This window comes from Portunus trituberculatus, chromosome 24 (assembly GCF_017591435.1).
Source record: "Portunus trituberculatus isolate SZX2019 chromosome 24, ASM1759143v1, whole genome shotgun sequence".
Classification (NCBI taxonomy): domain Eukaryota; kingdom Metazoa; phylum Arthropoda; class Malacostraca; order Decapoda; family Portunidae; genus Portunus; species Portunus trituberculatus.
The window spans coordinates 16055741-16078604 of record NC_059278.1 but is presented as its reverse complement, the minus strand read 5'-3'; the positions used below and the strand labels follow the sequence as shown (position 1 = coordinate 16078604).

Here is a 22864-nt window from a genome sequence, read left to right as displayed (position 1 = left end):
CTTGTTCTATCTACCTGTACTGTTTGTAGGTAGAGGAAGGTGTAGGTGGTCAGTAGTGGCAGCATTTCCTTGCATTTGTTACATTTCAGGAATACAGTACAGCAATCGCATCTTCTGACCGCCAATTAACTCTTTCACTGTGGCAGAAGACGATAAACAGCTGAGATAGTTATATGGACGGTGGAATAGTGAAGGTAGTTGATAAATCAGGCCAAGAGCAACAGAAAGGATTACAAATAAGGCCCACTCAGGTGCCAGTCTCCGTGCAGGTCCGAAAAAGGAACAAATGAACCAAGTTGACCCAGGAATACTTGTATTACTCTAATATTTTGACAAGAAAAGAAGACTTTTTTGTTAAATGCTAAAATAGTAAAAGTATTCCTGAGTTAACTTCAAATTCATCTACACCTTCACTACACAATTAGCAACACCAGAATTAATGCAGGAAATTTTAATAGATAAGTATTTACAAGAAGATGCGAGATGAAAAATTTCAGATTTCAGAACTTTTACCCATTTAGGAGATTGGAGGTGGCTGAAAGACAAGAAAAAGATGTTTCAGAGTGATTAGTGGTCAAGGAAAGGTGTAGCAAATAACAGTCAAAGGGTTAAATGAAGTACTATACGTATTAATCATTGTAGGCCTCACATGAACACTTGTAAAACGTAATACTCTATGAAAAGTGTGAGTATTTCTTTTCATCTATTTGTTACCTTTTTATTATGTATTGTTTAGTGGACATTAATAGTCTTATATTCATTTAAACTTAACACCTTTACTAATTAATACAGTTTGCGTGTTGCTTCCTATCAGTAAATAGGAACCTTCCGAAACAAGACTGTTATGTGCTCATACGTGTATGTTGGTGTATCGGGGTTAGGGCGGTTCACAGTATAGCAGCAGGTCAGTCAGCTCTCACTATTGAAAAGGAAGTGCTGTTTTTAAGAATTTTAATTGAATTTTACCTGTTTTGAGTCGACAGTCTGAAGATACAACTGTTGTATCTCTCCAAACGTAGGTAAGAGTAAAGGAAAGCTGCCATTGCTCGACCATATAAGACTATGCCGACAAGAGCTTCTCACAAATCTAATATTTGGTTAAGGTCCACATAAACTTTTCTCATCTTCATGGTTCCGTGATTTGGTTAGTCGTAGGAAGTTCACACAGCTTCCTGTATCCCAGTAGTTCATGAGTGTCTCCCGCTCCCCTGTGTTATGTATGCGTTTGTGTATTTCTGTGTGCTTTGATAAATTTGATGCCTTCTGCGTGTTCGTCGACTTGAATTTGTGTTGAATTGATTGATTATTGTTTCTTTTTTTTCTTATTTTGTGGATTTGTTTTTCTTTGTATCTTTTTACTTCTACCTCCCTCTGTCTCTTGTGTCCATTTCTGTTGCTGTTTATTTCTTTGTATCTTTCTGTTCGTTGATCCTTTCTCTCTGCCCCCCCAACCCACACTCTCTCTCTCTCTCTCTCTCTCTCTCTCTCTCTCTCTCTCTCTCTCTCTCTCTCTCTCTCTCTCTCTCTCTCTCTCTCTCTCTCTCTCTCTCTCTCTCTCTCTCTCTCTCTCTCTCATTAACCAGGAATATTTAAAAATTTAGTCATTCTTCCTGAGCTTCCCATCATCCCAGTCCTCTTCTTCCCTGTAACATCAGAAATAAAACAAAAAAATAGCTAGAAAAATAAAGAAACTAATAAAACAACAATGAAAGGAGAGAAAAAATAAAAATTGAAAAATAAAGAAGCGATATAAAAAAGTGCGAGATAAAACGTTACTGAATGACTGCCCTTCATTACCTAACAGAGTGGTGGATGGCAGCATCGAGCCGCCTCTCCCTGCCAATATGACCTGCAACGAGGATGCTCATCACTGCGAGGTACTCTGCAACACTTCACGCTTCCTGCTCTTCTCTTGTTTCCGCTGCCGCCAAGCTAGTTAGGAATTCTCGACTTGCTAATTGTCTCTTGATTTTCGTGAATTGTGGTGAAATAGGAAAGGAAAAGGAATAACTTGCCATTACTTTTTTTATATGGTAATGATAAAGAAAGGAAAGTAGAAAGAAAGAAAAAAGCTGTCCTCTTGAATCTGGCGGCAAAAATATATATATATATATATATATATATATATATATATATATATATATATATATATATATATATATATAGAGAGAGAGAGAGAGAGAGAGAGAGAGAGAGAGAGAGAGAGAACATGGGATGATTAGATTTTCTCTTGACTTTTCCACTAGAACGAGAATATAGTGAATTTCTGCAATTCACTATATCAAAACCACAACATTAATTCCCGAGGAAGGTAAGCTCAGCAAAGACATATATTCTGAACCACTTTGCTCTCATTATAACTTTCAGAGAGATAATTCCGTAAAAAAAAAAAAAACACCTTAAAATCCGTGGAACTTTAAGGGGCTATCACACTGGCCTATGATACGCGGAACGCGGGCCATGGTTCTTGGTACGAAACCAGGAACACTATCACACACAAGCTGCCCGTGTTCTTGTTATGCTAGGCAAACGGCCCACTAACCAAGACAAAGTCTAATAAAAATAAACCAGAACAAAACCATCCCGCTTATACCTCAGCCTGTGGTTTGTCCTGGAACTGCTGAGACGTGCGCGACGGCAACTTTAGAGGCAGAGGTGATTGCCATGAGCCCAAACTATCGACATGATATACATATATATATATATATATATATATATATATATATATATATATATATATATATATATATATATATATATATATATATATTACCTTTCTAAATTGATGAAATATTATTTAATATTCCAATATGAAAAATTTAGCCAAGTTCTTTTTAGTTCAACTGAAAGGTTTTTATTGCATATATTATGTTTACTTTTCTATTGGGATAGCATACGGAGAACCGGGATGGATATGAAGCCATCCCAACTTGGTTCCGCTAATCCGGACAAGTTCCAGCTATCTAGAGCGGAAGTTCCTGGTTCCGCGTATCATAGGCCAGTGTGATAGGGCCTTTTTAGGTAGCGCTTTTTGACTGCAGTGAAAGTGCGGCGCCAGGTAATAAGACATCAAGGAAGGTAAAATTCACTTAGATGTCCTTTGGCAGTGCTACTCTAAAACGTTGGTAGTAAAGTGACCTTATCTCAGTTCCCAGGTAGAATAGATGTAAGATTTATAATTTCCTTTACTTGTTGTCTGTCAAAAATAGTTATTCATGGAGTTTCGCGTTTTGTTCCTTTTGCTAGCTTTAATTAAACAGTGAAAGAGGTTTTTTATTCATATATCTGATTCTCGTTGCAGATTGATGATTTTCACAAATGTGTGGGCGTCATCAACAATGAGACGTATGCTTTGGTAGACTGCGGTGCTTCTGACTACGGGATTCTCTGTCAGACGCCATGTGAGTCTTGGTTGTGTATAAGAGAATTGCCCGTTTTTTTTTACTCATTGGCCTGTAATATATACTGGGCTTCTTGCTATTTACTCTTGTATCTCCAGTTCTAACGTCTCACTATATCTTCCAATTCTCCGTCTATACTCATCTTTTTTTTGTATTATCCTTCTCTTTTTACACCTACTTCTGTTCTTGTACTATCAATCAATCATGGGGGGCACACGCTGGGGAGCGCTTTGCCTCACCTACTCTATGGTGCCATTCCAAGTGGTTGCGCCTTGCGACCTTCCCTTCCCGTGCCAGGTATCTCTCAGTAAGAGGCATCAACTTGCCGCAGCCATGAGTTCTGTGGACGTTCCCTTGGCCTTCTCCATGCTTTCTCCCTTTCGGAGATAACCCGATATGCAGGAACGGCTTACGGGTAGCGTGCCACGTGCCCATATAGTCGCAATTGGCGTTGACAGATTTTGCTGGTAATCGGCTTTGAATCAGTCTCACGGAGCAATTGCTGATTTGACACAGTCATACCAGCGGTACCCCATGAACTTGCGAAGGCACCTAGTACCAAAGACATCAATTCACCTCTTCAGATTGGTGTTCAGCGTCCATGTCTCACAACCGCAGAGTAAGACAGAGATCGCCAGGGACTTGAAGCTCCGAATCCTCGTCCGTCTGCACAGGTACCAACAACGCCAAATACTCATGTTGAGCGAGTCCATAACGCCGTGGGTCAGGCCAATCCGCTGTACAGCTTCCTGGCTCGACCCACCCTAGTGACTTATTACACTACCATAATATGTGAAATTTTCCAGGATCTTAATGTCCTGGCCACACACATAGACAGACTGTACTGTTTCATCCGGTAAGCCTCCAAACACCTGAACCTTGGTCTTAGGCCAGGAAACCTGGAGTCCCAAGGGTTTCTCCTCCTTGTGCAGTGCCTCTAGAGTCATTACCAGAACCTCTAGTGACTCAGCAAAGATTACTGCATCATCGGCAAAAACAAGATCTGTAATCTCAGTATTGCCAACAGATGCACCATAATGACAACTCTGCCTAGTACCCAATCCATGCAAATGTTAAAAAGTGATGGAGCAAGCATGCATCCCTGACTCACTCGTATTCACAGGGACACGTCCACTCCATACTTCACAGCACTCACACTCCCTGGGTAGAGGCCAGTTAATAGACCAATAATCCTTGCAGGAATCCCACCGAGACGCAGAAGATCCCAGAGTGTCTCTCAATGCTCTAAATCAAACGCCTTCTAGAGATCGACATAGGCTGCAAGAATCCCTTGTCGAAACTCACATCATGGCTCCATCAATACGTGAAGCGCTAGAATCAGGTCAGCTGTTGGCTTACCGGACGTGAACCCAGACTGTTCAAATCTCTGGTGTTTCAGCAGGTAAGTGCGGATATGCATCAACAGCAAATGGGCAAGCACCTTGCCTAGTACGCTGAGCAGTGTTTTACCGCGATAATTGTTGCAGTCCTGACGGTTCCCTTTCCCTTTGATGAGCTCCACAGTGATGTTACAGATACCAGCTGCCTTTCTACCCCTCAACTTTGCCACAGCCTCTTTGACATCATCAATGTAGGGTGCAGTTTCGTCAATGGGTCGATCAGCATCCAGCATTTGTAAACTTGCAGTTTGGAGGTGTCCACTTGGAGGATCCACCTTGAACAGCTGCTCAAAGTACTCAGCCCAACGAACCATTTGCCCATCTGCGTCCGATACAAGGCAACCATCTGCTGTTCGGAGAGCGCTCACCTGAGATGTAGAATAGGAGCAGAGTTTCTTCAGAGCTCGATAGGCAGGTCAGAGGTCATTATCATTTAAATGCCACTCTACATCTTCAGCGAGACCCCTGACATACCTCTCCTTGTCTCTTCTCAGGAGACCTCTATTCCTACATGACAGACCCCTGTACTGGTCATGGTTCCAAGCAAATCTGGTAGCGCGGCTCTCCTCAATGCTGTCCAGCGCCTCTACTGAGGCAAAGCGACTCAGTGAGCATGGGCGCTCCCCAACTCATTCCTAGGCAGCCTAAAGAGTTTCATGTTTGAAGGTATTCCATAGCTCTACCGGGTCCTCAAGAGTGTCAAGCAATCCAAACCGATTGGAGACTGTCACTACATATTCCTGGGCACATGTCAAGTCCTTCAGTTTCTAAAGATGAAACACAGTGTGGTCACATCTTACAGGCTTTCTGGACTTGACATGCAGCTTGAGTGTAGCAACAACAAGCCTATGATCAGTCACAAAGAACTCGGCACTCTAAAAAGCCCTGCAGCTCTGAAGGATCCTCCAATGAATACTAAGAAGGATATGGTTAATCTCCTTCGCTACACCTCCAACATTACTCTACCAAGTCTAGCGGTGCAGCGCTGGTCTCTGATACCAGGAACCTGTAATTCTCAACCTTCTGGATCTTGCAAGATTCAGAAGGAAAGAGCTGTTGTCATTCCTGGTACCAGAACAATGGTGACCAACACATAACTCGTAGTCGGCTCTCTCAGTGTCAATGACGCCATTAAAGTGACCGAAGACAATAAGTGCATCACGACAGGGATATTGGTCTAGTACAGAGTTGAATTTGGCATAGAACGTCTCCTTCTCTTCAGTTTCACACACCTTGGTAGAAGTGTATATTGCAACAACAGACATGAGGCCTAGACTGTGCTTTAGCCTTAGTCGCATTATATGCTCATCAACTGGAGTAACCTCTACAATGGATGGCTGCAGTCTGCTGGAGATGCCCAAAGCTACCTCTTTGACATGGTGACCATTGTTCATGCCAGACGAATAGTAAGTAAAACTCTTGGTACTGGTCTCACCATTGCCAGGCCTCCTTGTCTCATAGAGTTCCACCATATCCACCCTCAGCCTACTGAACTCATCCGATAGATGAGGCAGTCATTGATCCTCTGAGAGGCTCAGGATGTTCCAGGAGCCTACACATAGAACCCTCCGAAGGTTTACCCTAGGAATGGTCCAACGGCCAGGTGCCATGTCTGTAACCCCACTGGCACCCCTAAAGTTAAAAATAGGGCGGGATCCTCCCATCCTTCTCAAGACACAGGGATCTCGCAAGCTTTCTCCTGCATCCGTCATACGGGTAAGCAAGCCCTTCTGGTGCCATGGCACCTGAGGGGTTTACACTGTCAGACACCCAAGCAGAACCTGATCCGGATCGTGGCTAGAGGCTTGCCCATGCCTAGAGCTTCGACCCCGACCTCTACCTCTTCTAATTCTGGTAGCGGCTCTGGACTTTTTTACAGGAAGGGGTTTCAAGCTCCACTCCAACCAGCTAAGGCAGCCTTGGGCTGCCTTAGCTGGGTAATTTTTGTGTGCAAAATACTGCACACAAAAATCACCCACTTTAAATAATTAAAGGCCACAAAATTTTAAGAAAGCCTTTTCCACTTCCCACTAGACCAGAGATTCTCAATCTGTAGTTCGCAAACCGTGAGGGGTTCACAAGATTTCCAGGGGGTACTTAGATGGCTAATCTAATATTATCATTAGCAGCATATCATTGTTTATTGATTCATTGAGTTACTTTCTAACACTAAGTTAACATTCTGTTAGATGTCAGATTACTGGGGCTCCAGGTAGATGGTCTTATAATTCAGGATGTTCTTAACGAGAAAGAGGTTAAGAACCCTTACACTAGGCAGACTAAATGAAGCTACGCAAACTCATGTGAGTTAACTTGTAAGGATGGATACTTGATTGAAACAGTAACAATATAAAGGGTATAGAATATAGTAATGTTTAACTGTAAATAAAGTTAGACACACGAACAAATGAAGTATTGACATATTTACCCAAGAAGAAAAGTTCCATTTATCATACACGTAATCAACCACACGCAGGAAAAAAAAAAAAAAAAAGTAGGAACATAAGAGCCTTTCTTGCATGAATTTCCCTTTGTCATTTTCTCTCTGGCTTTCAATACATTACCTCAAAACGCACAGTGACTCAGGCAGAGACGAGTGGCCCCTCATTATTCAGGTGAAAGATATACTTCGAAACACAAGACAAATTCAAGAATTGTAACAACAGTTGAGCAGTGTGACTGTTTACATTTATGGGTATGAAAAGGCACGAGAATAAAACTATGGCTCATACCATAGACTTTAACTTCATGGGTCCATGCAAACAAATTCAGGATGTGTTTTTCTTTGTTTTGAGACTGTGTCCGCCTAATATCTCGGGAGTTCTGCCGACACACGTCAAGTATTCGGAGTCTATATTATTACCTATCATTGTTCTCTCCTCCTCCTCCTCCTCCTCCTCCTCCTCCTCCTCCTCCTCCTCCTCCTCCTCCTCCTCTTCCTGCAACTACTACTATTAGTACTACTACTGGAACACAACCTCTTCGTCGCCGCCAGCCTCGTGTCCTGTGGGATTCACCAACCACCGTGGGCTGTGCTATGCCGTGGAGTCGCCGGTCAGCAGCCTGATGGAGGGGCAGCAGAGGTGTGAAGGAGGCGGCGCCTCTCTGGTCTTCCCTCAGACGCGAGAGGAACTGGAATTCTTCGCTAGGCTTATGCGAGTAAGAGAGAGAGAGAGAGAGAGAGTCAAGCTTCCTGTCATTCTTTCAATACATGTATTGTTTTTTTTTTCCTTTACTTCCAGCAACACGCAGTCATTGACGGCTCGAGTGGACCCTGGAAAGTCATGCTGGGACTTAATGACATGTAGGTGACCGTGTGACCTTGATCTCAGGCTCTCTTATTTTGGATTATTAATGTTTGTGACCTCATATCTTCCCAACATGTAGTCTTGTAACTTTGACCTCTGGCTCTGGCACCATAAAATCATAAAAAGTTGATGTGTGTCTGTGACCTCACTTCTTTCCAGCTTGAATGAATGTGATAACCTGTGGCACTATCACTCTGACATGTTGGTAGTATAGTTACCACATTGTCCCTGTTTTCAGCTAGAATATATGTTAGCACTACAATTTTGTTTACTTATTGTCAATCAGAAATTGTCAGTTCCTGCTGTCAGCTCGAATAGATCAGTAATTAATCTTAATTAAGTTTTATTTTTTTAATCCCAGTTTGCAATTTTTTTCTTATCACCAGCTTCAATTTGTCTCTAGAAGTTTATATTTTTTCTCCTTCTCAGGAAGTTTACATTTACATTTTCTTTCCTTACCTACCTTGTATTTCTTTCCCACAGATTCAGGCAGTGTGATACGTTGTGTACATTTCTATACCATCATCTTGAATCCATTTTGAGCATCACTGTTCCTCATTCCTCTTCAGGTCTGGAGACTTTACTGCCGATGGGCTATTCCTTCCTGACGATGAGCTGGTGGGACTGGCGGACATCACAGACCCAACCTTGTTTAACTTTTGGCGACTGCTCGAGGTGCCTACTGACGAGGGCATCTTCCCTTCCCTGCTGCCCATTACCTTCTCTGACACCAGCGCCACGTACGCCATCTGCATGTTGTTTGGTCCCGCTGGTGAGTGAGGCGGAGGAAATGCTTGTCTTGCTTCTCTTGGTTTGCCTCTTAATCTTTTCTTCTCATATCTAAATGGAAATAGGGCGTAATTGTCATATGTTATAATGGCAGAACTACTACCACTAATCTGGTTCTCTTGTGCGTCCGTGGGGCAGGCTGCTGGACTGAGCCACCATCCCTCGCTGCCAACATGACACGAGTGTGGGAAAACGAAACCAAGGACCTCTCCGCCACCATCACCTACAAGTAAGTGCATTCCTGACTTCCACTCACTCTGTTCTGACACTTAAACCCCGCTCCTTGACTCTCATTGGTTGACGGTAGATAAGCTCCTCCTACATCACGCCTCGTAGGTTTTATGAGTGACATGTTTAAGCCTAATGACTTCATCCCAAGTGGTTAGATAGAGGGAAGACGGCATGTGGTTATCCTGCCCTACTAAAAAAGTGAAGCTATTGGGTGGAGCTTACAATCGCGACGCAAAACATTGGCCTCGCCTGTGTTAAGCAATGGGAAATTGCCACATTTTTTTTTTTTTTTTTCATTACTAGAGGAAAACTAAGGAAGAACTGATGGTTTGACTTATGTAAACCACATTCTAGTCTCATAACTATGTCATGTAGACCTATTACTAAATACAAAATAGCTACAATATTGAAAGAAATAAACCAGGCAGTTTCCGGGAGAAATGAAGGCAAAAAAAATGTTTTTTTCTCGTTTATTACACGACAAGAAACAAACAGTTAAGTAAAATTTCAGTGACTGATGCTTTTCCAATGCCCAGTGACATGAAATCACACATCATTCTAAATAAAAGAGAGAGAGAGAGAGAGAGAGAGAGAGAGAGAGGGAGTGTGTGAGTTTGACGTGTGTTGAAATAATTGCTATACAAAGAAAGATCAACCTTCGAGCCAACTTTCTTTTGATATACTGTTTATTTAGCCTTCATTTAAATGCAAATGTATATGTATGTACATTCACGATTGCCTGCTAGCCATTTCCATTACGGAGCGAACTCAGAGCTCATAGGGCGATCTTCCAGCTAAACTGAGACCACACCACACTCTACACACCGGGAAAGCGAGACCACAACCCTTCGAACTACGCCCTATACCTACTTGGTGCTGAGTGAACAGATGCTGCACACTTAAGAGGCTTGCTCATTTGCTTCGCCGCGCCCGGGACTCGAACCCGGGCCTTCTCGGATGCGAGCCAAGTGTGGTAAGCACTACACTACGTGCTATGTTTACATTTACATGCACATGTATATTTACATGTGTACATGACCTGAAAGACAGCTTCCCACCTCTCACACAAGTCCACCAAAGCTGGAAAACACTGTATTATCTATTTTGTATGTATGATCTACCATCTAAATCTTCGTGCCTGCAGTATGCCGTGACTATTACAAGTCTTTTAAGGTCACATATCGTATTTGATGGCTCATAAGACGCACTCTGTTTTGGCAGATATTCAAATGAAAAAGAAAAGATAAATGGATGGATTTAAGCTCTGAATATGGAGTGAAGGATTTCACTTCATATTCACATGCATTTAGATCATTATTAGATCCCAATGTTTTGTATTTAAAAACTTATTTAAAACTTCAATATTTGCTAGTAGCCTACCTACCAATCCTGTCGTGCGATGTAAACATGTACCTGGCATATGGCGTTACCAGTGGCACACTGGCCTATGATACGCGGAACTCGGGCCATGGTTCTTGGTAAGAAACCAGGAACGTTATCACACACAAGCTGGCCACGTTCTTGCTATGCTAGGCAAACGGCCCAGCAACCAAGACCAAGCCTAATCAGAATAAAACCATGCTACTTATACATCAAACTGTGCTTCGTTCTGGAATTACATTTGCACTTCCTCTTATTGAAGAAAAGTAAGTAAAAGAAACTAAGAGAAAAACCGAGACGTGCACGACGGCAACTTTGGAGTCAGAGATGGTTGCTATGACCCCAAACTATTAACATGATATATATATATATATATATATATATATATATATATATATATATATATATATATATATATATATATATATGTGTGTGTGTGTGTGTGTGTGTGTGTGTGTGTGTGTGTGTGTGTGTGTGTGTGTGTGTGTGTGTATATATTTTATCTTTCTAAATTGAAGAAATATTATTTAATATTCCAATATGAAAAATTTAGGCACGTTCTTTTTAGTTTAAATAAAAGGTTTTTATTACATATTGTTACGTTCACCGGTTGAATGGATAAGATTGGCATCGGGGAGCCGGTGAACAATAACAATAAAAAAAAAACACTGCAGGTTCAACTGGTGAGGATATGCAAAGGGGGCACTTAAAAAGCTATTTAATAACCCAATAACAATGAAACTGACATACACATATAGATATAACATGAAACATGAAACTGACATGCACACACACACACACACACATATATATATATATATATATATATATATATATATATATATATATATATATATATATATATATATATATATATATATATATATATATATATATATATATATATATATATATATATATATATATATATATATATATATATAACATAAATAAATACAACAATAAAGAACCCAACTTAATAGCTAACAATAATACTAATCCTATATGGAGGCAATGTGGAAAAAACGGGACGAGGGGAAGTGATACTTATGAAGTATCGCAGTGGTGAAGTGCTGGGTGAGGTGGATCCCACGGTAGTTCACTGGTTGAGGCCTTGACCTCGACTGACTTCCAGAAATCAGGGAGCTTGCTTAACACTTCCGCTTGAGTCGAATGGGGCCGCGTGAATCCAACTTCGGGACAGAAGCGGGGGTTCATGAGACGGTGACGTGGAAGGTTCATGAGACGGTGACGTGGAGGGTTCATGAGACGATGACGTGGAAGGTTCATGAGATGGTGATGTGGAAGGGGAGGTGGAGAGGTGGCGAACGAGGTAGCAATCGGAGGAGGTGATGGTGGTGGAGTATGTTACGGGCGGGCCGTAACAATATCTTATACTTATTTTTTCATTGGGATAGCATATGGAGAACGGAGATGGATATGAAGCCATCCCAACTTGTCTCCGCTAATCCCGGGCAAGTTCCAGCTATCTGGAGCGGATGTTCCTCGTTCCGCGTATCATAGGCCAGTGCGAATAGCCCCTTGAGAGTCTGAGAGGCTACAGGGTTAAAAATCATATTTCTTCAACCCCCTCTTCACGACCCGCCAAGGCGGAGGTATCTCTGGTGTTTTGCCTCTGCCAGTTAGGATGGATGGATAGATGGATTTTGATAAAGGCACTGTAACAGCCAGGGTCATTTGGCGCCGCTACCAAAATTTTAAATATACGAAAAATGTTTAAAAACAAAAAAAGACAATCAAAAAATTATTATAAAATAACTAAAAACAATAAAACCAATACAATTAAAAGTTGCTAAAACACTATAAGTACGATAAAATCGAATAAAATATCAAAATACATAAATAAAATTTTAAAATTCACAAATAAGGGAGAAGGCCAGCCTCTCCCAAAAACCGAATACATCATGACCAAGGGCCAGACACTCTTGTCCAAGGACCTGAGATAGGTGATAGACACCGCTATCTCTACCGCTGTCGCGGTAGAGGTAGCGGTGTCGTAACTCGATCAAACTAGGGCACTCTACCAACAGGTGCCGCACGGTAAGCGGCACCAATCAGTCATCACAATAAGGTTGAGGGTCCCTGGTCAGGAGGAACCTCTGTGTAAGGTACGTGTGACCTATACGCAGTCGCACCAATAAAGTCTGTGCCCTACGATCCTGGACATGGGTGTATGTGCAGTGAGGGATAGAGGTAGTAGTGATCTCTCCCATTTTCGATGTTGCAACCCCCGTTAGCCATCTCCTCTGCCAAATTGCTGCAACTGCCTCACGAATTAGAGGAAATACATCTCGAAACGGAACAGGGGCAGGAGATGGAACGCGACTTGCTGCCTCTTTAGCGAGGCGATCTGTGTGTTCATTCCCTGGAACACCAACATGACCAGGGACCCAACAGAACCCAACACGATATCCTCGTTTGGTAAGAAGATATAGCCACTCCAGGGCTGATAAAACCAAAGGATTAAGGGAGAAAGTGCAAGAGAGAGCAGTAAGAGCACTGCGACAGTCACTAAAAATTGTAAAAGACGAAACAGGAAGAGTAAAAATTATCTGTAAAGCTAGGACTATGGCAGACAGCTCCGCAGTAAAAACGGACGCCACTGAAGGAAGGCTGCCAGACCGATAAAAAGAGGAAAACCACACTAAACCCAACGCCTGCGTCGGATTTGGAACCATCAGTAAAAACAGGGATATCATCAGAATGGATAAAAAGTGTTCTAAAAACCGTGTGTGGGACAGAGCTGGCAGAAAATCCTTCTTGCCATCCATGGCAGGAGGGCATAATGAAACAAGGAAGCTGCCAATAACCAACTCGTGGGAACCGTAAAGAGTACACAGGAGTGGGGGTGATAGACAAGTCCATCATGATATTTGCCACTCGAAGGCCAAAAGGTTTAGGAGACTCGGTCGAGTGACATACGCCTGCGAACGCGAGTCCCGCAACATTGACAGACAAGGGACAGAATCAGGAAGACGGTGGGTGCGAAACCAACACCGGAGCATCGAAGACTGGCGCCGGAGGTCGAGCGGCCAGAAACCAGCATCCACTAGAAGGCTAGGTATTGGAGATGTCCGAAATGCACCCGTAGCCAAGCGGACCCCAGCATGATGCACGGGTCAAGCGTGCGTAGTCGTGCATCCGTTGCGGATGAGTAGATCTCACAGCCGTATTCCAGCTTGGGAAGTATGAGTGTACGGTGAAGAAGCAGCAACGTGTCCCTGTCCGCACCCCAAGAGGTGTGACTTAAAACCCGAAGAAGGGATAATGCCTGCCGACAAGACGCCTTAAGAGAACGGAAATGGGGAACCCAGGTGAGACGGTTGTCAAATAAAGGCCAAGATATCGAGTCGCCTCCACGCATGAGAGGCGTCTATTGGCGAGGTATAAATCAGGGTCTGGATGGACACCACGGTTGCGACAAAATGCATGGCTACGGTCTTCGAGGTGGAGAATCGAAAACCGTTCATGTTGGCCCAACTGGACACCCTATTGATCGCCAGTTGGAGCTTGCGCTCAATCAGTGACATCCTAGCAGCAGCAAAAGAAATACATAAGTCATCAACATATAAGGAGCTGTGAATGCCATCTGGTAGAGTATCTATAACACCATTTATGGCGACTGCGAATAGCGTAACACTAAGAATACTTCCTGTGGGACACCGTCATTTAGAGCAGTAGCCTCGGAGAGAACACTCCCAACTCGAACCCGTAAAAACGTCTGGATAAAAACTGCTGGATAAAAATAGGAAGGTGGCCACGAAGGCCAAAATTAAACAAAGACTGTAAAATGCCATGACACCAAGCCGTGTCGTAGGCCTTCTCCAGGTCAAAAAGACTGTTACTTGATGGTGGTGATTAGCGAAGGCCTCACAAATGGAAGACTCTAGGGATAAAAGAGCATCAGTAGTAGACCTCATCTTTCGGAAGCCGTACTGTACCGATGACAAGTACTTCCCCCTCTCCAAGTACCACATGAGTCTTACATTTACCATCTTTTCTAACACTTTACAAATCCAGGATGTCAAAGATATAGGACGGTAGTCCCAGGCTTCGGAAATGGGAGAACCACTGCGACAGCCCAAGAAGATGGAAAGTCACCGGTATGCCAAATCATATTATAAAGATTTAATAAAAAGTTAAAAGCACTGTCAGACATGTGGCGCAAGAAGGCATAAGGAATATCATCTGGGCCAGGAGAAGAGTCGTGACACTGGGACAAAGCAGTCCGCAACTCGGAGGCAGAGAAGGGGACATTATAAGACTCCCCTCCAGTGGAAGAAAAATTTATGCCGAGAGATTCCATTCTCTGGCGGTGACGTGCGCCCGGGGCTGCAGGATGCCTCTGGGAAACACTGGCAAAGTGCTCCGCGAAGAGGTCGGCGACAGTCCTAGGGTCTGCCACCGTCCGCCCAGCAGACAACAAAACTGGTGGGGAAGGAGCAGAATACTTCCCAGCAATTCGGCGGACTTTGTTGAAGACATCCGTAAGAGAGGTGCGGGCGTTAATGGAAGAGACATAGGCTTTCCAAGAGGCTCTTTGTGCCTCTTTCAAAACGCGGCGGGCCCGAGCTCGGCAGCGCCGAAAAGCTTCCAGGCACTGCGGGTCCCCACGATGTCGCCGGAGACGAGAGAAAGCTGCCCGTTTCTCTTTCACAGCGTTAGTGCATGCTGCGTTCCACCAAGGAACGGGACGCTTAGTAAAGCGACCTGACGTCCTAGGGATTGTCTGAAGCGCTACTGAAATAAAAAATCGGTAAAATAATCAACAGCCTCAGCACAAGTAGAAAAGTCAGCCAGCGGACGGATAAAAGAGCTAAGGTCTGTGAATCGAGGCCAATCTGCCTTGTCTAAAACCCAGCGTGGGGCCGGGACTGTGGCTCAGAGTTCACAGATTCTAATAAAATCGGAAAGTGGTCACTACCGTGTAAATCCGGTAGGACCCGCCAATTAAAATCAAGGAAAGAATTAGATGTACACAGAGAAAGATCGATAGCTGTAAAAGTCCCAGTAGGACTGTGGAAATGTGTAACATCCCCAGAATTTAAAACCTCCAATCCCTCATCCTCAATAAAAGAACCGATTAAAACCCCACGAGGATTACTAGCACCTTCATCCCACAATGGGTGACGGCCGTTAAAATCTCCCAACAAAGAAAAGGCGGAGTCAGCTGACGCACCAGGCCGTCAAGCTCACCCCTGGAGACAGGAAGCCGAGGAGGAGATATAAACTGCAAATGGTGTACAGTCGTCCCATAAAGACCTTAACAGCAACCACCTGAAGGGAGAGTTAAGTTGCAAGGGACAACAGGTATATCCTGACGGACTAGAATAGCTGTGCCACCGTGGTGGCCCTGGTCAGGGAAAGGAGTGCTAAAAAAGGCACGATAGCCAGGAGGACTAGAATAAGTACTATCACCTAGCATAGTCTCTGGAGAGAACTCCGACAGTAAAGCTCGGAGTTCCCCCCACGAGGCGCGAAGGCCTCTACAGTTCCACTGTAGAAGCTTGAAGATGACTATTTAGGTGCAGTGGACGGGCGAGCCTTTTGAAGGGGCTGCCCATGACTCACCTGACTAGAAATAATCAAGCGACGAGAAGACACCGAGAGTTGAGATGTGCCGGGTTGTTGGACCGCAGCCTTTCGGCCTATCGGTGAGTGATACGAACCACCATCACTCCTACCGGTCATCGGAGGGCGAGGTCAGGCTGGACTGCACTTTTGATACAGGGTCCACGAGGGACGGCTGTGACAATATCATCGGACGTCTCCATGCTAAGACCGTCCTCATCACAAGAAGCCCGATCTGAGACGGAGGGCGTCACAGAAGGCTGGACAGAAACAACTGGCGCTACCATTGCAGAGCGGTCCCTGGAGGACTCACGATCATGTACACCGGGAGAAACCTTAGACTGCTTATGCTGAGCTAAATCTATCGACTCCGCAGAGCCGCGGTGCCGTTTGGTCAGTCCCTTCAAAGGCTTAGGCGATGCAGGGGGCAAATGGACATCTACTACATGGGTGACTTTGGTCAAGTCCGTATTATTCTCGTCACTTCTTACAGATGACTCAACTGAGTCGTCGGACAAAAGGGCAAACCTATTAGCCAGATGAACAGGACCACCCGCCCCAACAGAGCGAGAGGTAGCAGGAGAAGTTGTCTTCGGACCGGCAGACTCAGCTGAAGAGCGAGCGGCCAATGAAGCATAGGATGTCGCACCAGTACCGTCCTTCTGGCGGTACAGGAGTTCGTGGCGGGCGCTACCGAGACTGATGAACTGACAATTAGCAAGCTGTAAAATGTCCTGCTCCAGGCGATACCTTGGGCATTGCCTGGAACGTACCTGGTGAGCATCATGGCAATGAAAACAATAAGCTGCACCATTGCAATGCTCCTCTGAATGTGAGTCTAGTGCAGAGCAATTACCACATCGAGAAGCTTCCTTACATGAGCTTTTGCTGTGACCGTACCCATAGCATGAGAAACACTGAAGAGGGTGAGAAATAAAACGCCTCACCATGAGATTGATAGGACCGATATTAACACAGTCTGGGAGGGTGGAACCAAAGAAGGTGAAAAGGACCATGTTGGAAGAGTTCCTCATCTTAGTCACCTTTTGGACTGAGCTAGGACACATTGCTAGTATTTCCTTGTCAGGAAATTCATAAAGATCCTGACTGTACACACAACCTTTACTGTATTTAAAGGTGGGATGTGCCTTAATATTCTCAAACATGCTGTCAGAAAGACATGGTAGATGTTGTAACATCCTCGCCTACGTAATATCTTTAGCTCGCACAAGCACCCTCTTCCCGTATTTCTTGAGGTTTCCATCAGGAATCATGCCAATCTCTTTGGACAAGTACCGGGAGGCATGGATGAAATTCCCACACCCATTTCTGTAGTATGCCACAAACCAACGTGGAGGCGGGATCTGGCGGACTTCAGGAACTGAACTCTCTGAATGGTGGTCAAAAAGATTTGGGATGTAGTCCGTGTCACTGTCCGAAATAATGCGAGAGTGGAGAAGTTCTGTCTTAAAGCCAGAGCCAGCAAGGGGCAGAGATGCTACATGTTCATAAGCCAAACGGGCTTCATCACATGACATAAACGTCACATAGCAGCGGTTAGGAGGAAAGTCCTTATCATAAACCAGTCGAATGCGAACAACCATACCATACGCCTTGAGAAGTGAGTGCAAGGCATGATAGGAAAAGGATGGATTAACATTTACCATCAAAAGTCACATGCAGCAGAAATGCGTCCCTCAGAAGACTGCTGTGGGAGGCACTTCTGGAGGGGAATCCTCCTTCCCACTCAGACCTGAAGATGACGTCTCGCAGGCCAGGTCAGCCACCTCACGAGAATCTGACAGTTTTTTGTGTTTAACCATATGTATAAAATTGCACAAAAAATTTGCTCCAGGGGCACGGTAAACCACCTACTGGGACTACAATGGGAGGGAGTGCTGGCTGCCGTGGACGGGGTACCTCGTCCCCATGCAGACCAGTCGTTTTAAAAAAAAAGGCCCCCATGATACGAATGTTTGTCCACGACAGAGCTGAGACCCCCCTCCCAAAGCATCCCAGCCTGGACACCCAACCATCCAACACAGGACGGCCCCTATTGGGCGATCCCTCCAGCGGGTGGCTCCGCTGGTCCACTGGCAGCCTACGTAGGAACCATTTAGTCTGGCCCCTCATTGGCGACCTTACTAGCATGGGTAGCCCTCTCCCCCTCGATAGGGCAGAGCAGGGGCCTAAGCCCCCTCTAGCCTAGCTCGCCAGGTCACAGGGGCACGCAAGCCCCCCCACCATGACAAGGCGATTCCCATCTGGGGAGGGCTGCCAGTTGGGGCACCTGAGGAGGTATTACCCTGGTTTTCCCCCGAATGTTTACTGTTTCCGTGTCAGAGACCCATCTCTGTGTGCTTAAAGCATAACGGAGATGATAATGTCTGGCATGGAGGCGCACATTACTCATTCTCTCTTTCAACCTAAACCTTGGTTGACACAGCGTGTTCTCGTACTATACATGATAGAGAAGTTACCCACAAAAGGTACTTCAGCCTTCCATCACCTGAATCTCATGTACTTTATATTTCTGCCCAGAATCATGCCAAGTCTGTTCTTCAACTTGCCAAATATTCCCTCATAAATAGAAAATGTCAAAATTTCTCAAAATCCAACTCCCCTTGGGACTTCTGGCATCTAGCCAAAAAGCATCTCTAATAACTTTACTTCTTCATCTTTCCCTCCTTTATTTCATCCTGATGGCAAAACTGCCATCACATCTGTCTCTAAAGCAAAAATCTTTTCTAACATCTTTGCTAACAACTCCACCTTGGATGATTCTAGGCTTGTCCCTCCCTCTTGTCCTCCCTCTAACTATTTCATGCTTACAATTAAATTTCTTCGTAATGATGTTTTCCATGCTCTCGCTGGCCTAAATCCTTGGAAGGCTTGTGGACCTGATGGGGTCTCTCCTATTGTTCTAAAAAACTGTGCTTCCGTGCTTGCACCTTGTTTGGTCAAACTCTTTCAACTGTGTATCGACTTCTACCTTTCTTTCATGTTGGAAGTTTGCTACATTTAGCCTGTTCCTAGAAAAGGTGCCCATTTTAATCCCTCAAACTACTGCCCTATAGCTTTAAATTCTTGCTTGTCTAAAGTTTTTGAATATATCCGTAATAGGAAGATTCTATCACATCACAATCTTCTCTCTGATCGCCAGTATGGCTTTAGTCAAGACCCGCTCTACTGGTGACCTTTCGGCTTTCATTACTGAGTCTTGGTCATCCTCTTTTAGAGATTTCAGTGAAACTTTTGATCTTGTGTTAGACATATCAAAAACTTTTGATAGAGTCTGGCATAAAGCTTTGATTTTAAAACTGCCCTCCTACGGTTTTTAACCTTCTCTCTGCAACTTTATCTCAAGTTTCCTTTCCAACCATTGTATTACAGCCGTGGTAGATGGCCACTGTTCTCCTAAGTCTATTAACGGTGATGTTCCTCAGGGTTCTGTCCTGTCACCCACCCTCTTTCTATTATTTATTGATGATCTTAAAGCAAACATCTAGCCCTATCCACTCCTACACTTTTCCATGTCTTTTCAGAGATGACCAACCCTTTAAGAAGTCAACAAATCACATAGGGACACCACAGAACGCCTGACTTCTGATCTTTCTAAGGTTTCTGATTGGGACAGAGAAAACTTTGTAGTATTCAATGCCTCAAAAAACTCAATTCCTCCATCTATCAACTCGACACAACCTTCCAGACAACTATCCCCACTTCTTTAATGACACTGAGCTGTCCCAACTTCTACACTGAATATCCTCGGTCTGTCCTTCATTCATAATCTATATCGGAAACGTCACATCTTATCTCTTGCTAAAACAGCTTCTATGAAGTTATGCATTCTGAGGTATCTCCGGCAGCTTTTCTTACCCTTCCAACTGCTATATCTGTACAAGGGCCTTATCTGTCCTTATATGGAGTACTCTTCGCATGTTTGGGAGAGTTCCGCTGTCACAGTTTTGTTAGATAGGTGGAATCAAAATCTTTTCGTCTCATCAATTCCCTTCCTCTGACTGACTGTCTTCAGCCTCTTTCTCACCACTAGATTATTGCATCTCTTGGTATCTTTTATCGCTATTTTCATGCTAACTGCTCTACTGATCTTGCTAACTGCATGCCTCCCTTTCTCCTGCAGCCTCGTTGCACAAGGCTTTCTTTCTCTCATTCCTATTCTGTTCAACTCTGTAATACAAGAGTTAACCAATATTCTCAGTCATTCATACCTTCCTCTGGTAAACTCTAGAAATCCCTACCCGCTTCTGTATTTCCATGTAGACCTCTTTCAAGAGGGAGGTTTCAAAACATTTGTTTCTTGATTTTGGATAACTCTAATAACCTTAATAACCTTATGGGAACAACCAATCCTGTGGGATTTTATTTTATTTTTCATTTTTGTTGTCCTTGGCCAGTCTCCCCTCTTGCTTAAAAAATAAATTAACTAATAAATAAATATATATTTTTACATGTATGCAAGATAAGAATGTTAAAAGATAGGTGCAGTTTTAATTGTGTGGAATTGTGTCTTACCTCAAGGAGTAACTGTATCACACTGTAAAGAAAGCATTGAAGCTTGCTTGTGTCAAGATTAAAATCACCGTTCGGCGATCTTGTTTTGGTTCATGCAATGCGTGGTGTATGGTAACTTATGCAAATTCTTCCTGACTGGTGTCATTCTGTGTGAATTACTAATAAGTATGATTTATTAAATATTGTTACCTTGAAAGAGTTATTTTGTGGAGTAGTACCAATCATCATTTGGTTTACATGTGCGAAAATGTCTGGGGCTTGATTTAAGAGCCTCTTTTGCCATAGGCGTACCACCATCCACTGCCTCAGTCCTGGGCCGGTATTTATCAAAAGTTCCAAGAGCTGGGGGGAAGTCCTAAGCGCTTGGGGCTCTCCTAAGCGCTTGAGACTACTTCCAACTGTGAGAAAATCCTTGTGGCTTATCCCAACGTCTTGTGGTGAGTCCCAAGTCGCGCTCCGCTTGGGAGAACGAAAACGGTGTCCCAAGGAGTTGGAAGCAGTCACAAGGCAGCAAGATGGCCGAGCAACATCAACACAGGCTTCGTCAGCGCAGGAATTTCCAGCCAAGAAGAGACATATTCGACCAGTACGACGATGCTGAATTCAAGAGAAGGTTCAGGGTTGATCGTGCTGGCCTTGTGTTTGTGACAGACTTAGTGCGACCTGCAATTGCTAATTTAATATATATATATATATATATATATATATATATATATATATATATATATATATATATATATATATATATATATATATATATATATATATATATATATATATATATATATATATATATATATATATATATATATATATATATATATATATATATATATATATATATATATATATATATATATATATATATATATGTGTGTGTGTGTGTGTGTGTGTGATCCCCTCCACTTCCTGTAGATTCACCGGGAAGTGAATGAACCTCCGGATGATGTCAGGGTGTACAAGGGCATCCAAGGTGTCACTGATCACTCTGCTGATGGTGGGCTGTGAAAGTCCAAAGTCATCAGCGTTGCACTGCTGCATTTTTCCCGTCGCCAAATACCGAAGAAGCAGTGCCACCTTCATCTCCACACTCACAGCACAACTTCGTTTTGTTAAATTAGCAATTGCAGGTCGCACTAAGTCTGTCACAAACACAAGGCCACCACGATCAACCCTGAACCTTCTCTTGAATTCAGCATCGTCGTACTGGTCGAATATGTCTCTTCTTGGCTGGAAATTCCTGCGCTGACGAAGCCTGTGTTGATGTTGCTCGGCCATCTTGCTGCCTTGTGACTGCTTCCAACTCCTTGGGACACCGTTTTCGTTCTCCCAAGCGGAGCGCGACTTGGGACTTACCACAAGACGTTGGGATAAGCCACAAGGATTTTCTCACAGTTGAAAGTAGTCTCAAGCGCTTAGGAGAGCCCCAAGCGCTTAGGACTTCCCCCCAGCCCTTGGAACTTTTGATAAATACCGGCCCTGAACATTGGCTTCGTAGGATGCAGGCTCATTTCCTGAGACTTTTTGGGTGGAAAAGGTACCCCTTATGAGCTATCAAAATTAATATGGTATATGGTAGGCAGCCTCGAAACGAGGACATAAGAAAATAAGGAGCGTAAATCAGGCGTTCCAATGTATTTTCAATGGTCGGCTAGTAATGCTTTGGGTGTAATAGGGGAAGGGGCAGCAGCGGACCACTGGCTTCACTTTTGTGATGTCATGCCACCTCCTCTTATTCAATCTCCGTGCTTTATCCTTTTACCTCAACTTGTACTTATAATTTAGGAGAGTTTATTTTGTATGTTTGTTTAATAGAGGGTCTCGTGTTTGCTGTGTTGTGCAGTGGATCTTGCCAGTCTCATCCTCGTCCTCGTCTTTACCCTCGTCCTCAGACCTACATGGGGACTGGCAACTAAGTGGTCTTTTCACATAAAAGAAAGATATTCAATTGTGTTTCTCTCTCAATTGTGTTTCTCTGTCCTTCGCCATCCTAGGTGCGACAGGGGATACTTCATGGATGGAAACTCAACATGGCCAGAAAAGAACATCACCTGTACTGGCCTTTTGGGCGGCTGGTTACCAGGACAAGTGTTGGATTGCATCCGTGTTGAAGGTGAGCTCAGTTGTGACATGGAGAGAGAGAGAGAGAGAGAGAGAGAGAGAGAGAGAGTGTGTGTGTATGTGTGTACATTACAACACATTATTTCACGCTAAACTCTATCTTTAT

General features: G+C 43.8%; 1 protein-coding gene across 1 annotated transcript in view; it reads left to right on the top strand.

Moving 5' to 3' along the window:
• Positions 1–22864, top strand: part of LOC123508315 — an 80373-nt gene that overhangs the window by 18035 nt on the left and 39474 nt on the right. Inside the window, exons 11-17 of the mRNA XM_045261920.1 lie at positions 1805–1877; positions 3302–3401; positions 7797–7960; positions 8044–8105; positions 8679–8881; positions 9037–9127; positions 22632–22750. Of these exons, the coding sequence (XP_045117855.1) occupies positions 1805–1877; positions 3302–3401; positions 7797–7960; positions 8044–8105; positions 8679–8881; positions 9037–9127; positions 22632–22750 (812 nt within the window). The remainder of the gene's footprint in view (positions 1–1804; positions 1878–3301; positions 3402–7796; positions 7961–8043; positions 8106–8678; positions 8882–9036; positions 9128–22631; positions 22751–22864) is intronic.